General features: G+C 36.6%; 1 protein-coding gene across 9 annotated transcripts in view; it reads left to right on the top strand.

Annotated features, from left to right (window-relative positions):
• The window catches only part of SPAG17 (sperm associated antigen 17), a 236,569-nt gene that overhangs the window by 113,810 nt on the left and 105,764 nt on the right, over nucleotides 1–16,995 (top strand). For all 9 annotated transcript variants that reach the window (XM_045033353.1, XM_045033351.1, XM_045033352.1 and 6 more), the window contains 3 exons: nucleotides 5,382–5,536; nucleotides 9,105–9,283; nucleotides 11,044–11,141. In XM_045033353.1, coding sequence (XP_044889288.1) covers nucleotides 5,382–5,536; nucleotides 9,105–9,283; nucleotides 11,044–11,141 — 432 coding nt within the window. The remainder of the gene's footprint in view (nucleotides 1–5,381; nucleotides 5,537–9,104; nucleotides 9,284–11,043; nucleotides 11,142–16,995) is intronic.

Raw genomic sequence — 16,995 nt, 5'->3', positions numbered from 1 at the left:
ACCAAAGAGTGAAATCTCCTCTCAATACATTAAACCACACAGGCACTCGATCAATTTTATCATCTAAGCCACCTCTCTCCCATATGCTCTGAACTCCCGCTTGCCCTCCAGGCCTACTTCACAGCTGTGGCCCTGGGAGCTTCCTTTCTTATCATCTGGGTCACATCCTTGGCCTCTCTTTCCAACCAGACACTGGGTTCCTGAATCACGTGTCATCTTCTTTCCTGAGTTACTCCCTTTTTGTAGGGGGTTATCACTTCTAATTGCTTTCTGAATTAAAATTCATGGCAGGTAAATTGGGGGGGGGGGGCATTGGATGTGTGAAACCCTCTTAATTCTACCCTTACGTTTGAGTGACACTTTGGCTTTACATAAAATGCTCAGTCAGAAAGCATTTTCCCTCAACATTTTGAAGGCATTCCTCAATTGTCTTCTAGCTTCTTGGGTTGTCCTTGAGGAAAAGCAACAATGAAATTCTGATTCCTGATTAGTTGTTTGAGCCTGTTTTTTTTTCCCTCTGTCTGGGAGGTTTTAAGATCTTCTGTTTGCTCCAGTGTCGTTGGTTTCCTGTTGATGTGCCTTGGTGTGGTTCTATTTCCAAGTATCGTAGTGGTAAGCCCAGAACAATCCAGAGACTCCTGTCTTTATATTCTAGGAAACAAATGTTCTGTAATCATTTCTTTGATAACCTTCTCCCTACTGTTTTTTCTGTTTCTTCTTTCTGTTATTCTGGTGCTGAACTTTCTGGACTGAACTTCCAATTTCCTTACCTTTTCTCTCCTAATTTCCAATACTTGTCTTTTTTTTTTTTTTTTCCTGGAGATATGGCTCAGCTTTCATTTGGTTTTTCTACTGAGGCTTCTATTTCTGTTATCATTTTTAATTTCCTAAAGTTCTATTTATAATTGCAAATTACTTTTTTATAGCATCTTATTTGTCTTACCTGATACCATATCTTCTCTTATCTCTATGAGGATATTAAAGTCCTTTGAGGTCTTAGTGTTTTATCCCTAGATTGTGTCTTTTTCCTCAAATTTTTTTCTTTTTCTCTCAAGTTTATTTTTACTTTTGTTTTTTGGTCTTTATTTTTCATTTCAGAGAATAATACCTCATGATATTTGCCTTTTTCTTCATGTTAATAATGAGACACTAAAAATATCAAAAGAAGTACTGTATGAGGTCAGGGAAGGAGGGAGTTGTCAATAAATGGACTTCATTTTGGGTGACTTGGCTGGGTAGTTTCCTTGGGATACCCATCAGTGTTGGTATATTAGTCTGTACCCTTAAGCCATTTAAATTCTCCAGGGGAGAAAACCCCTAATCTCCTAACTGAAAGACATAACTTACCTGTCAGGGTTTTGGAAACTGAGTGGTAGGGGGAAGGCAGTTACACTTCTTACCATCCAGTCTCTAGATCTGCATTGTTCAATATGGTAACCACTACTCACAGGTAGCTTCTGACTACCTGAAATGTACTTTGTCCAAATTGAGACGTTCTGTATGTTTGCTATAGTATATACTATAGTATATAAGCAATACTTATATACTTATTATAGTATATATATTACTTCAAATATATATATGTATGTAGTATTATAATACTATATAAGTAATATATATATTATACTATTATGTATTATATATAATATATAGTATATATATTATATACTATAGTATATATTACTTAAATAATATAGTATATATTACTTATTATTATATATGTTACTACATGTATACTATATATTTGGTTTAAGTATATATACCAAATTTCAAAAACTTAATATGAAAAAGGTGATATATCCCATTAACAATTTTTATATTCATTACATATTGAAATGATAATTCTTTGACATATTGAGTTAAATAAAATATATATTTGTTTAGGTTTTTATTTATTTATTTTGAGAGAAAGAGACGGACAGAGAGCGAGCGGGGGAGGGGCAGAGAGAGGAAGAGACAGAACCCTAAGCAGGCTCCCCCCCTGTCGGCGCAGAACCTGACACAGGGCTCATGACCTGAGCCAAGACCAAGAGTTGGATGCTTAACTGACTGAGCCATCCAGGCACCCCAAATAAAATATATTTTAAAAAGTAATCTTATCTGTTTCTTTTTACTTGTAAAGTATGGCTACTATAAAATGTAGAATTATACATGTGGGTCACCTTATATTTCTTGGACATCAATTTATGCTTTTAAACAACTCTCATTTTTTCTGTAGCACATCTTCCCCTTAGCAGTGCCTGGGATCCCTCTTCTTAGAATCCACGGGGTCATTTCTATAGGTCATAATCCTCCCTTTGTCCGCTGAGGTGGGAGATGGGCAGATGCCTAGTTGCTCAGAATCGTCGAGGGCTTCCGGAGGCCCTAACGGCTTCTTAAAAATACTCTAATCTTCCTATTTTCAGTGTCTCCTTGACCCCACTCTCAGAATGGGGCAGTGCTCTGGTACTTTCTGGAGCCTTTCTGCACTTCTGCACAAGGTTACTTGTGGCCTCTCGTAAAATTAATCTTAGAATTTGATTTTCTTTCTACCGGCAGTTACCCCTATCCTTCTGCTTTCCAGTTTCTCAACTGTTGTTACCTTTGTCTCCTCTCCTGTGACCTTCAGCTTTGTGGGACTAAAACCCAGTAATTTTACTGTTCTTTTAATGAGGTGTCAAGAAGTACATGGGTTTCATCTCTCATCTTTAAAATGGAAGTTCATTTCAGGCTTTGGGTTTTTTTCGATTTGGCTCTGTCCTCACCCCTTTATGAATCACTGTCCTGCCACATCTAATGGACAATTATCTTGCTTCATCTTCCTTGGTCTTTTCACAGCATCGCAAAGCTGATCACTTCACTGTGAAACACTGCCCACTCTCGGTTTCCAAGGTGCCAAACTGTACTTCTCCTCAGTGCTCTGTTTGGACTTTTGTTGACCTAATGTCTACATATCGAAATGGCTTGAGTCTGAGCCCTGAACCGTCTTCTCTCCTCTGCAAACATCCTTGTGACGATTTCATCTATTATCTATGACCTAATGCTAATGACTGCTACGATTTTATCTTCCAAATGATTTCTTAGTTCCATACTAGGATACCTAACTCCAAATTCCACTTGAATTTATGACAGGCGTCTCAACTTCAGGGTCCCACACAAAGCTCATAATTTTCCCACGTGAGCATGTTTCTCTCCTCATCCATCTCAGAAAATGTCACCTTCAAGCCAGAAGGCTAAGAGTTCTCACTGATCTCAGCTTGACTGCATCCCTCATGTCTGATCCATCGTCAGATTTTGAAGGGTGTACCTCAAAATATATCTTCAAGCTCCTCACCACCTCCACTGTTGCTACAGCCACCCTCCTCTTCTCCTGCAACATCCTCCTAATCATTAACCTGCTTCTGCTCTCGTCCAGTCCATTCTATGAATCAGATACTCCCATCAATTTCATCTGCTTAGGACACCTCCCTGAATCCAGGATGATCTGTAAAAATCTTTATTAAATTTTAGAGGAAAATCTCATCTATCTTGTTCATTTTTTCCCCAAGAACCTACACAGTACCTGGCACATAGTAGGTGTTTATTTTTTAACTGAACTATAAATAACACGGTGTTGTATTAGTTTCAGGTGTAAAATATAATGATTCAACTAGTCTATACATTTCTCAATGCTCATCCCACTAAGTGTACTTTTAATCCCCTTTCTCTATTTCACCCATGCCCTACCCACCTCCCCTCTGGGCAGTCACCAGTTTGTTCTCTGTATTTAGGAGTCTGGTTTTTTGTTTGTCTCCTTTTCCTTTGTTTTGTGTCTTGAATTCCACATATGAGTGAAATAATATAGTGTTTTTCTTTCTCTGATGGACTTATTTCACTTAGCATTGCACCCTCCAGATCCATCCATGTTGTTGTAAATGGCAAGGTTTCATTATCTATCTATCTATCTATCTATCTATCTATTTATTTTACATCTTCTTATCCATCTTCTGTGGTTGGACAGTTGGGTTGCCTCCATATCTTGGCTACTGTGAATAATGCTTCAATAAATATGTGTTTATTTTTAATAAAAAAATTTAACTAAAGTTCATGGCATCACAATATTAATATAGGATAATAGGGAAAAGCCAAATAGTAAAAAAAAATGGAGAGGAAAGATACTATTTGAAAACTTATCAAACATTGATTGAGAGCAGCCATAGCTCTGAGAAACTTAGTGCTATAAATTCTAGCAGCCAAAGTAAACATGAAAACAAATTTTACAGAGCTCTCTAATGGAAAGAAGGATTCATGTTCATCAGAAATGAACATGTTTTGTTTGGGGGTTTAAAGTCTAAAAGGAATTTGCATCTCCAAAAAGTAAAGTAATGAATAGTACCCTATGTAACAACAACAAAATTAATGCAAAGATATTCACCACATGTGTGTCTCTGGTATTGCCTCTCGGGGAACCGATGTAATAGTTTCAATACCACTCCATAAAGACACTCATACAGGGGACTAGATTCGGGAAGTAGATGTATTATTTTGGTAATGCTACCAGTGTAAAATTGAAAGCAAAAGTAAAACAGTCCTTTCCTAACATAATATGCAATTCCATGCCTTCAGATCACCCACCAGCAGAGAACTGAAAGTTCCTGCATGAGATTGATGTTGAAAACGAAAACAAAAACAACAATCCACAGCTGTGTAATTTATTTCCCTGTGGACATGTTTCCTTATATTGATTGGCAGTGAAATAGTAGCAGGACAAAGTGTGCCCTGCCCTCTGTGCCCCTCTGTCAGTAGCTGAGATCGCAGTGCATGCTGAGGGTGGAATGTTTTGGAAAAGGCCAAGGTTAGAAGTCACGTGCAAACAGTATGTATGAGAAAGATCATGCACCTTGTTCCTCTGTACTACAGCATGGTGTGGTGGAGAGCACTCTTTGGAGTGCAAAAACGATGACACAGAGACTGGTGTCCTGGCACCAGGACTTACGAACTCTATCTTCTTAGACAAACCTCTCATCCTTTCTCAGCCCCAGTTTACACTGAAAAAATGAGGATTTTAATATTTCAAAATAGGAAAAATAATGGTTCCTATTTATCCGGGGTTTTTAATGACGAGAAAATGAGATGATCTATATGAAGGCATGGAAAACGTTAAATAACTGCTTGACTTAATTATTATCTCCAAGCCTGAATAAAAAACACTTGAGCAAATGCCTCTATGCCTGGAGGCTAGTATTTTATTTTCTGTAAGAGTCGCTGAAATGTTCCCCCCAAATTCTACCACTGATGTTCTCACTAACAGTGAGACTAAGTGTGGAAATAAAGGGATGAGGGTAAGGGGGCAGAGACATACCTTAGCAGGAGATCCTTCTCATGGAAAAAAAGACACAACAATGTAATTATTTTGATTTCAGGTTCTTCAAGAAGCCAGGCAGCAATACAGGTGGATTGATTCTTACTACCATACGCAAGACAACTCTCTACTTTTAGTCTTTCATAATCCAATGAATAGTCAACGTCTGCATTGTGAATATTGGAATATTGCTCTTCACTCCAATGTTGGATTCAGGTGACCACCTTGGACAGTTTAGTTGATTATTATCTTAGTTAGCTTGTTAGTTACTTGGTTAATTAGCTTTCAGTTCCTTAGCCTAAGGTAAGTGCTTCAAGCCAAACACTAAACCTTCAATTTAGTTTATCAAGTTGCATGTTTGAGGTGTACCAGGCACTGTAATAAGCATTAAAACTATACCAAATAAACAAGACAGACATCATTCCTGGAGCCATTAAGTCTAGTGGGGATTTCATTACCTTACATTTGATTTATTTAGACCCTAATAAAACTGCCTCTGAAAGATTCCAAGTAGAAACTATAACACATGACATTCTTCATGCTGGTTTTGGATAACTCCACTTGATCTGGGGAAGACTCCAAAGTAGGGCAACTGAGTGCCATATCAACACAGCGGTCAGGTGCTCAGCAAACTGAGACCTCTAGGAATCAGTGATTTTTTTTTTCTGCCAAGCTCCTTAATTATTTCTTGATGATCTTAAAGCTTTGCTCTGTCCTCTCAGTAATTATGAGAACATTTCATTATTTTTTCAATGCCGGTTACTGTATATCCAGTATTTATTTATTTATTTGTACAGCGTTGTTTTAGTTTAAAGGGATACAGAAAGACACAGAGAATGGGCTTACAGAATAACTGGGAAAACAGGTCGTGTGCTAATCCTTTGCTCACATATACAGTAGCTTACATAATATAGCACATTATTTGGGGAAGGGTAGGAATGCTTCACATGGAAAACTATTTAGAGGTAGTGGCTCCCTACGGACTGGATGGCAGAGCCCAATGGGAGAGACAATATTGGGAAAGGATGAGGAACAGATGATCTACAAGCTTTGCAGTTCTTCTAAAGTTAATCTCTTATCCAGGATTTCTATTTCTTCTTCAGTTACTTTTGGTGATTTTTGTTCTACACATCCATGCATGACATTTGGATTTTGGATGTCTTTCGGAATGAAATTAAACAGTCGTCTCACAATAAATGCCCATTCCTGAGAGAGATGTATTAGCGTCTATCTTTATGATTATAGGTTTGTCTATTTCTCCTGTTAGTTTTGCATGTATTGTGTGTATATGTGTGTATGTCTAAACTTACTTTTGAATCTGTACTTCAGAAGCATCCTTCTTAATGCATTGTAACTTTTATCAATACGAGCAAATGTCTCTCTGTGTTCCCCTTAATGCTTTTCACCTTGAATTTCACCACGTTTGATATTAATATTGTTGGATAGTCTCTTATACAGAAATTTACTGATAGGACTTTCTCAATAATTTTACATGTCAACTGGGAATTGTGTCTCACTATGTTAATAGAAAACGGAATACAGTGGCTAACCTAATAAGGGAATTCTTTTTCTTCTGTAGTGACAAATTTAGAATTGGGCAGTATCTCAGGGGTAGTTCAGCTACTCACCTAAGTCATCAAGGAGCTGGACTTTCTCTGGCTTTCTAGCCAGCCATCTGCCACCCTTTTATTTTTCTGCGTCATTTTGATTTGTAGATACATGTCTTTTCAGTGTTACCTTGGATTTTTCCATCTACTCTGAGATCCTCTGTCTTTGAAAGATTTTTACAATTAATTAAATAATAACAATATTTTAAAACTTTATATTTTAAAGAATTAATCTATTCACTTCTATTTTTATAAGGGGTATGTTTGGCCTCTTTCTTACCATTTAATTTTACACGCATATTTCTACTTTAGGATTAATCCCTTTTCATCCTTAGATTGAATTTTCTTAGTTCATTCTTAGTGTGTGATGTTTTTAAAGTTAAATATTCTATTAATATCCCTATAGAGGTTATCCTTTTAAATCACATATTTAAATATTTTTATATCGTAATTGGAGCTAATGAGTATGAATATCATTCCACAGATGTTAAAATTTTTAACATATTTTACTTACTCCCAAGAAATCGCCATTTTGAAATTGTCTAGAAATTTTATTTCCAACTGTTAAGTAATATTTTTAATCACAGACAAGGAGCACAAATGATTGTTTACATTTAATTACAAATTGTACTGTTTTCGTCCTCAGCCCTTTTATTTATATACCATATTGTCTTCTTTCTTGGATTTATTTTTTCAATGCAGCTGGAGTACATTTGTGACTAATTCTTTCAGAAAGTATCAGGCTGGGGAATTCCTGAGTCAATGCATGCTGAAATATTCTTTATTTTGTCATCTCATTTGAATACTGATTGGGCTGTGTACGAGTCTGTGTTCCCTCATCATGAATAAATAGCAAGAACTCTAGGTTTTGTTTGAAAGGCAGACACATCGAAAGGTTCTGAACCTGAGAGAGACATGATCTGCCTTTAGAGTGAAAAACATGTCTCTCTTCTGTGTTGAGAATAGACTACAGGGGGTTAAGGGTAGGTACAGGGAGACCAGTTGGGGGGCTACTGTAGTCATCCCAGCAAGGGGCGATGGTGGCTTAGACCAGGAAGAGAACAGTGAAGCAAATGAGAAATGATTAGATTTTGGATATGTTTTAAATATGTGCTTTAAAAAATTTGGATTTCCCAACAGATGCGAAGTGGAGTGTGAGAAAATCAGAGTGGTCAAGGATAACTTCAGGGCATTTGGGCTGATCAACTGAAGTATAGACTTGCCATCAGCTAAGAGAGGAAGATTGGTTTATTTGGGGAAAGGTTGAGTTTGAGATGTCTTTTCCCTTCCCAATGAAGATATTGAGTACCTCAAATTCACAGTCTACGGTTTTCAGTTCATTTCTTTAAAAGGGAATCAAAAATGAGAGAAAACTGTGAAACAGCCTGACTATAGAAACCCTGTAGCTTTATTTTTCAAGCCTTAGGCCTCACTTTCACACAATCTGACAATAACTAATCTTGATTATCCAACCTAAATATTTCAACTTACTTCCTCAGAAACAACTCTCTAAGGACACTCAAATGTTGTAAGTATATACAACATTTAATTAAAAATAATTACAGTCATCCACATAAATAGAATGAATGGATTTGGGAACAACTATGACTGACCCCTGGTGAGCAACAACTCACAGATGTGAGCCTAAGTGCACATGCAGCGTAGGGCACAGTATTTACAGCGTGGGTATTCCCAGGCCAGTAAGTTTACAGCAAGACTGGAGCATTTCAATTAATCCAGTCAGTCAATTAGCTATCGTCACTTGAAAGAATTTCTATTATGCTATAAAATTGCTCTAAAAAGAGATTGTACCATATTACTCTCCAGCTAACAGTGCTGAGAGTGACTGTTTCTCTAAACTGTCATCAACTCTTGGTGTTATTAAACTTTTGAAGCCTTGACTGGGTTAGAAACATCTCATTTTTAAATGTGCATGTCTTTAATTGTGGATGAAGTTGGGCATTGTTCATATGCTCACTGGATATTTATATTTGATGACTTTGTACGAATTACATCTAGGATATATAATTGAGTCTATTGCATTTGGTATATGGGCAATTTAGGATCAGTTCGTTTTTGCAAAGTTTATTTGCATGGTTGGTGTCTTAAGTATTACTGACTTTAACAGTAACTCGATTGTCATTTTCTCTTCTTTGCTTTTTTTTTTTAAATTTTAGGAATTATTTGGAACTTGTTGCAAACTCCATTCAAGATTGGATCATAAAAGAAGAAGCTATATATCAGGAATCTAAAATGGCTGAGGAAATCACTAGGACGAAGGCTGAGCTGGAATTGAAATATTCTGCTACTACCAAAATCACTTCTAACAAAATGTATTCTGTTAAAAAACCTAAAAGTAAGTCACTGGTTGAACTTACACGTAAAGTCCCAAGACATTCTTCCATTTGATAATTTAATCAAGACTGAATATTTCAGTTTTTGTTTTTGTTTTTTTTTTAATTTTTTTTTCAACGTTTATTTATTTTTGGGACAGAGAGAGACAGAGCATGAGCGGGGGAGGGGCAGAGAGAGAGGGAGACACAGAATCGGAAACAGGCTCCAGGCTCTGAGCCATCAGCCCAGAGCCCGACGTGGGGCTCGAACTCACGGACCGCGAGATCGTGACCTGGCTGAAGTCGGACGCTTAACCGACTGCGCCACCCAGGCGCCCCTGAATATTTCAGTATTAAAATGAATTGCCTACAAATTTCTGTGACTCTTTGCTTTCTCTAAAAAATAGAACAGCTGAGTTCTAAATATGATCAATTTGGTGATAGGATAATGGGATATTTGTCTTATATTGATGCCACCTCCTGCCAGATCTGGAAGATTCGATCTGTCCTGCAGATTAAATGTGATGTTAGGGAAATGCCAGATGTCTTCATTTTGGTAGGGTTGATAGTTTCAGCTATTTAAGATTTGTTGGCAATATATGAGGCAAATTCGGAGTCAGTATGTTTCCATTAGAATACTTATAGATTCCAAAAGTGAGATTAAAACAAGACATTTCTTGGAAGAGCAATCTCTCAAGACTAATTGGGAGTAGGACTCTAGAAATAAAGGGAAAATGGATTCTTGAGGATTTGTGACAGGCACTTAACAAGGGGTGGAGTCAATACATATATTTATTTTTGTTGTTAATTTCCATGGCTTTGATGCTGTTGGGGAATGGAGAAGAGAGTGAAAAAAAGAGGAAGGATACTTGATAAAGGAGTAAAACAATGAGGTAACCTGTGTGGTAAATAAGGATATCTCACTAGGAGTGGTTTCCATGTTAATAATATTCATTATTTCTGATAGCATAAGTTGAGAATGGTTTCTCATAAAGAAGCAAAGCTATATATTTCCCAAAGATTTTGCAACTTCTGTCCATTACCAAAAGAATTTGTGTTTGACTTAATTCTAATGAATCAGTCACCATCCACTCAAATGGTTATATAATTCATCCATCAGTTTGGCCTTTCTCCTGACGGGGGCACAGAAGGACAGCACTAAGTATCTGGGATGATGGATGGGACTATATAAAGAGAGGTAGGGCTACCCTCTCACAATAGTGTCTAGGGCCACACTTGCCTATGACCAGGAAAAATTGCCTTTTCTTTATTCTGCTTCTGAACAGAACCAAAAGTTTAATTACTATCTAGATGCTGTTAAATCCAGAATACGGTTAGTTGGAGATTGAAATACACTTGGTAGGTATTGCATTCAGTTTGAGACCTCTTAAGTGAGGAAAGTTGTAAATCTTCCAAACAGAAGGACTATTATAGCAAGAGGAGGGCTTCAATGTGGAAGAAAAAGTTAGATTTGTTCTGTGTGGTCTTAAGCTAGGATTAGTTAGGTTAAAGCTCTATGGATAGAGAGTCTACTTCAGTAAAAGCTTCAAGGTCTCAACACAGAATGGAATGCATTCTCCACGGTCGTTGAGTTCCTCATCCTTGGAGGAGCTCAGTCCCACTTCAGACACCCACTCTGGAGACAGCGAGAAGGAGTCAGGAATGAATAAATGGAGAGTTGAACTTGATAGCCTTTGAGGTCCCCTACAGTTCAGACATTTGGTCCTTCAATGAACCTTTGTCGTAGAGAGTCACTAAGAAGTTTAATTTTCTCTGGCTTTAGGTAACAAAGGAATGAGCAAAGGAGAGATAGCGGATCAAGAAAAAGAAAAAGAAAAAGAGAAGGAAAAGATTCCTTTTATTTTAGAAGGCTCTCTCAAGGTAATTCAAGGAAAGACAGATGACACTGAATAATTTATTGTGTGACAGAGAGTTTGTGTGGTGGAACAAAAGTGATCTTTTTTGCTAACCTCTCAGAAATAATTGAATCTGCAATGAAAGAGCAGTCTCCCCACCAAGCTCTCTCCTCCTCCAGATGATAAACTTTGAAGGAATTCTGTGTCATTCATTTTTATAAAACCCAAATCCAATGTGGTGCCTTGTTCATATCGTCTCTGTTTCTGCTGCAGGTGTTTGTTTCTTGTTTCCAATTTTTAATGACAAACTTAATGTATGCTTTTATAAGAAGTCAAAATTACTCTGGGTCTCCAAACCCCTGAAAATAAGAAATATTAACAACTTGATATGCTCTATACTTATACATTCATGCATACACAAATATAAAGAGGGTTTTCATTTGTTTGGTTTTGATTTAGATTTGTTTTTTTTTTTTTTACTCTTCCACATACTATTTTTTTTTATAGCAAAGTATCATGAATATCACTTCCATATAATATCTACAGATCTAACTTATTTTCAAAGAAATGTTGTTAGTTTAAATTTGGGTATATGTAAAGTATTAATTTCCTTATTAATAAGCACCACTTATTTTTCTATTTATACGGAAATATTTTACTTTTATGTAGTCAGATCAACCATTTTTGGCTAAAATTTAAGACACAATACCACATTTTGGCAAAGGTGTGAAGCACAGTGAATTCTCATACACTGGTGGTTGACATGTAAGTGGGCACTTCCGCTTTGGAAAACTGGGCATAGCTACTAACGTCAAGCAAACGATTTTCTTTTCACCTAACAGTTCCACTCCTAAGGATATGCCTAACAGAAATGCATGGATGTGCGCACCAAGACACATGGACAGAGTTGTTCTTGCAGCATTATTTTTAATTCTCCCAAACTAGAAACCATTCAAATATTCATCAGTGGAATGCCTAGCGTGGTTTAGTCCTATGATGAAATGTTATACAGCTCTGGGAATGCATGACCTATAGCTACACACAGAAATACGGATGAATCTTGGGGCACCTGGGTGGCTCAGTCAGTTAAGCGGTCAGCTTAGGTCATGATCTCACGTTTGTAAGTTCGAGCCCCACGTCGGGCTCTGTGCTGACTACTCAGAGCCTGGGGCCTGCTTTGGATTCCGTGTCTCCCTCTCTCTCTGTCCTTCCTCTGCTCACACTGTCTCTGTCTCTCAAAAAATGAATAAATGTTTTTAAAAATTTTAAATAATAATAATTACAGTAGATATTTTGTAAGCTCACATACTGGGTAGGCAAGAGCTGACTTCCACACCCCCATTAATATCCAATAAACCACAAAACAATGTAGGTTAATATTGGTGAGCCTCCCTAGCTTCGTGGTCTTAGTGGTAAACATCATTACATGGCAAATCTTTGAGTTTATTATTAGTTGCTGCTTTACTTTATTAAAATTTAAAAATGTATGTTGGTTTTTCTTCTTTATTGATATATTGAAGTATGGAGACTTATTTAACAACAGGAATCATCTTTGCATTTTTAAAGCAAACTCCTCTTCAGCATTTCCTAAAGTTTAGTCCTCATCCCACAAAGACATGTATTATGAATGCCTAGGGGTCTCCGGGGAGAAGAGACTTAAAAATACAGATGCCTTCATTCCATCTGAATTACATCTTTGTGAGTCGAATCTAGGAATTTTAATTTTGAATAATCTCCTAGAACCATCTTTATGCACATTATAGATTAAGAATGATAGCACTATTTTTTCATGGCGTGTTATTATTTTAATAAATAACTGGGTTTGATCTGATGGTATTTTATCTAGAATTTTTGTGGCCATGATGAATGAATTAGTCTATAGACTTTGCGTTGTTATTAACAAGCATCACTATTAGTGTTAGTTTGGCTTTTCAAATAAGTTAAGGAAGTTGGCAAGGTTGCTGTATCAACGTGGAAAAAAGTCACTGGAGTTTCTATTTACTAGCAATAACCAATTAGAAAACGTAATCGAAAACAAATATCATTCACAAGAAGAACAAAAACTATAAGGTGCCAAAAAGAATAATAAAAGATAAGCAAAGTCTTTATGGAGAAAATTACCACATATTATTGAGGACATTTAACAATTAAGTGGGAATATATACCATAGTCATGGATGAGAAGATTCAACTTAGGAAATGAAATATACTATAAAATCAATGCTATTCTTATCAAGATCCCAACAGAGTTTTTATGAACCTTAGAAAACCAATTCTGAAATTAATAAAGAAAAATAAAGGGATAAGATCTTTCTTTCAGGTAGCATTTAACTGTCAGCTTACATCTCTTTATTTTCACCTTGCTGTGTGTTTATATTTTAAGCATATCTCTTGTGCAGAGGGACTATAAACTAGATTTTTAAAAAATCCATATCTGGATGATCTCTCTTTTAACAGGAGAGTTGAATCCTTTTATATCCTGCCTTTTCTATGATCCTTTTTTCCACCTTTCTTACTTTATTTTATGTTGAATTTATTTTGTCTTTTCATTCTCAATCAGTTAATGATGGCAACACTAATTTGAACCCTAAGTGAAACGTTCTCCTCCCCCAAAAAACAATTCTATTTTTCTTATTAGTAGACTTATATTACAAAAGAAATTTGTATTCAATGACTTGTTAAAATATTTGCAAAAATTACTTTCCTCGCTTGCTACATAAGTGCCTACATAATGTCCTCAACTTTGCCTCTAGACCCAAAAGGCCTAAAATATTAACTATCTGGCCCTTGACAGAAGTTTAAAATGTATGCACTCTATTTCTACTAGTGGTTGCTCTAGAAATTCAACTTGTATATGTAATTTAATGAAGTCTAAACTTAATAAAATATCTTTACTTTCTTCCAGAACAATACATGGAACTATTAATATTATCTAAAATTTGCTTTCCCTCTCCCAACTTATATTTTAAGTTTTATTTTATCTTTTCTTATTCCCACAAACTGAACATAATTATTGTCATTGTTTTAAGTAGTCAGTGTTATTTAGCTTATCATTTGTTTGTCAAACATTTCTTCTCACATTTTATATTTTGGAAGTATTTCCTTTAAAACTTCTTTTAGTGGGGGTTTGTAAAACCCTCAGTTTTTACTTACCTAAAAATTGGCTTTTTTTTTTACCCTTACACATTAAATATGGTTTTCATTTGTAAAATTCTCAGTTTTGTTTTTTTTTATATATCTTCTTAGTACTCTCAAGATATTGTTCCACATTTTCCTGGGTTGACGTTGTAGTTGTTAATAAATTGTTGATCTAATTTGTCATTTCTTTATAAACAGTTAACCTTTTCTTTTTAAAAAAATTTTTTTAAATATTTATTTATTCTTGAGAGATAGAGACAGCATGAGCAGGGGAGGGGCAGAGAGAGAGGGAGACACAGAATCCAAAGCAGGCTCTAGGCTCTGAGCCTGATGCGGGGCTGGAACTCTCGGACTGTGAGATCATGACCTGAGCCAAAGTGGGGCGCTTAACCAACTGAGCCACTCAGGCGCCCCAACAGTTTACCTTTTCTCTCCAGCTGCTTTGAAAATACTCAGTGGTGTGCTGGAAATGTTTAGGAATAGCTCTCTCAGGGAAAAAAAAATAATATGTTTATTCTAAATTTTACTGATAACATAGTGTGTAGAGCACACAATGTACAAATTATAGAACATACTACTTTTTGTTGTATATTCCATTTAGCCAGTTGATTCTCACAGAATACTTTCACAGATTTTTACTAAGCTCTTAGTCAACCTGTGATTACAATTGACAAACATTCAATATGAATGTTGATTGATGTTTTCAGTGATGTGAACAAGTAAAACAAAAATGAACAACAAAGGAATAGGTCTCACTCATTCATCAATGACATGAGCAACTTCTTTGCTGAATCAGATAATAATTTTTATTTATTTATTTATTTACTTTTTAGTATGTTCACAGCTTCAGCTTATTACAGTGAAAGGATACACATTAAGATCAGCAAAGAGAAGCACACACAGGGCAAGCAAGGCCTATGAAAGTTCCAGCCACAAGCTTCCTTCGTTTTCTTCCAGTGGAATTGTGTAGACAGTGCTTATCTCTCCCAGTAACAGTGTGTGACTACATGCATGGAGTACTGACATATAAGAAGCTCACCCAAACCTTGGTGTCCACGGCTTTGTTGGGGGTCCGTTACACAGACATGACTGAGGGACCACACGGTTGCACTGTGTCTAGCCTCTCCAGAGGTCACGCTGATAGCACATGGCTCAAAGACCCCACTATAAATTACATTATAAATTGCACTACCTGTTGTAGTCCAAGTAAACAAAGACACTCATCAGGCAGGATGCTCTAAGGCCTTCGAGGTAACCTCCCATAAGCTGGGCAAGAGTCTAACATTTCTTTAGGCAGGGTTAATTCTTTACTGCACAGGTCAAGCCCTAATTCTTGGCCCAAGCTTTCTTAGAGAAAAATAATCATATTTGGTACAGCAATAGTATCAGTATGAATATGCCTAACACTTCGATGATCCAGTATGGAGTAGGGATAGAAGTAAAGAAGCAACTAAGCCATCCTATAAAGTATTGCATACATTTTCACATTTCTGTAATACTTTGATTATTTGTTCCCCCTTTAATCCAGTATTATTTGTACCTTAGGATAATGTTGTATAGACTATTTGGCACAGAAATTAGCTGATAGTTAGCAAAATCCATTTCTTCCTCAGGCTAGTCATTTTTCCGTTAATATTACATCTGAAGGAAGATTTGTCTATCTCCAATAAATTTAATCATCAATATCAGTATTATGACTTATTTACATACAGTAATTGACTATACCAATGCCAGAGTTACACCATATTGCAGTATGGTTATGGTATAATTCAGTTACAGGAAAAAAAAAACAACCCGGAATTTCAGTGGTTTTTGGTATGCCTTCCTAACAGAATCAGTTCATGAACAGATATTATGGTCAGGTGTCATTACAATTGGCCATGACTCATTTATTTACAAGTCAGTTGGGGATGAAGCTATACGCTCTGCCTCATTTTACAGACTTGTAGTGAAACTGGATTCTGTTGTGTGCTGTTATATAGCAGGGCTTGCTTTCCGTCTAAAAGGACACAGGTGGTATCCAAAACAGTTACTTTCCTTGTTATTTGTACTACCAGATATCTTATTCCAATCTATTCCTGGGGCAAGGGCCATCAGCGCTCCAGTGTAAATTACAAGTACTCCAGAGAATTTCTGTATCTGGAGACCCATAAAGTTCCCATAGGCATGCCCCACCGAGCAGCTACAATGGAGGGTCATTGCCCATGAGCACTTCAGGTTTCATCTGTGTTAAAATGGTAAAAAAGGTGCTGTTGGATCAGGATACAAACACTTTCCCAACATGGGGTCCGAGCATCATCCAGGATTATTGTTTTACCCTTCCCAACTCTATTAGCCTCCTAAGGCTGCCGTAATAAAATGCCACAAACAGGGAAGCTTCCAGGCAACAGAAATTTATTGTCTCACAATTCTGGAGGCTAGAAATCTGGAAGCAAGGTGGTGGCAGGGTAATTCTCTCTCTGTAGGCTCTGGGGGAGGATCCTTTCTTGACCCTTCCTAGCTCCTTGTGTTTGGCAGCAAGCCTTGGTGTTCCTCACTTGGTAGATGCATCACTTTTTAGATACTAGAAGAATATTTCCTCAGTTTATTGTACTACTAGTTACAATGTAACAACTCCAAACAGAACACTTTTAAATTTAATCTGCATTATTAACATTTTCACCATCACTTTCATGACTTTGGATAACCAACAGTCAGTTGGTCCGTGCTTTGTAGCATTTGCTGTTATGTGTAGTGTAAATA

The sequence above is a fragment of the Felis catus genome, chromosome C1 (genome assembly GCF_018350175.1).
Source record: "Felis catus isolate Fca126 chromosome C1, F.catus_Fca126_mat1.0, whole genome shotgun sequence".
NCBI classification, from domain to species: Eukaryota; Metazoa; Chordata; class Mammalia; order Carnivora; family Felidae; genus Felis; species Felis catus.
This window is presented reverse-complemented; position numbering and strand designations above follow the sequence as displayed.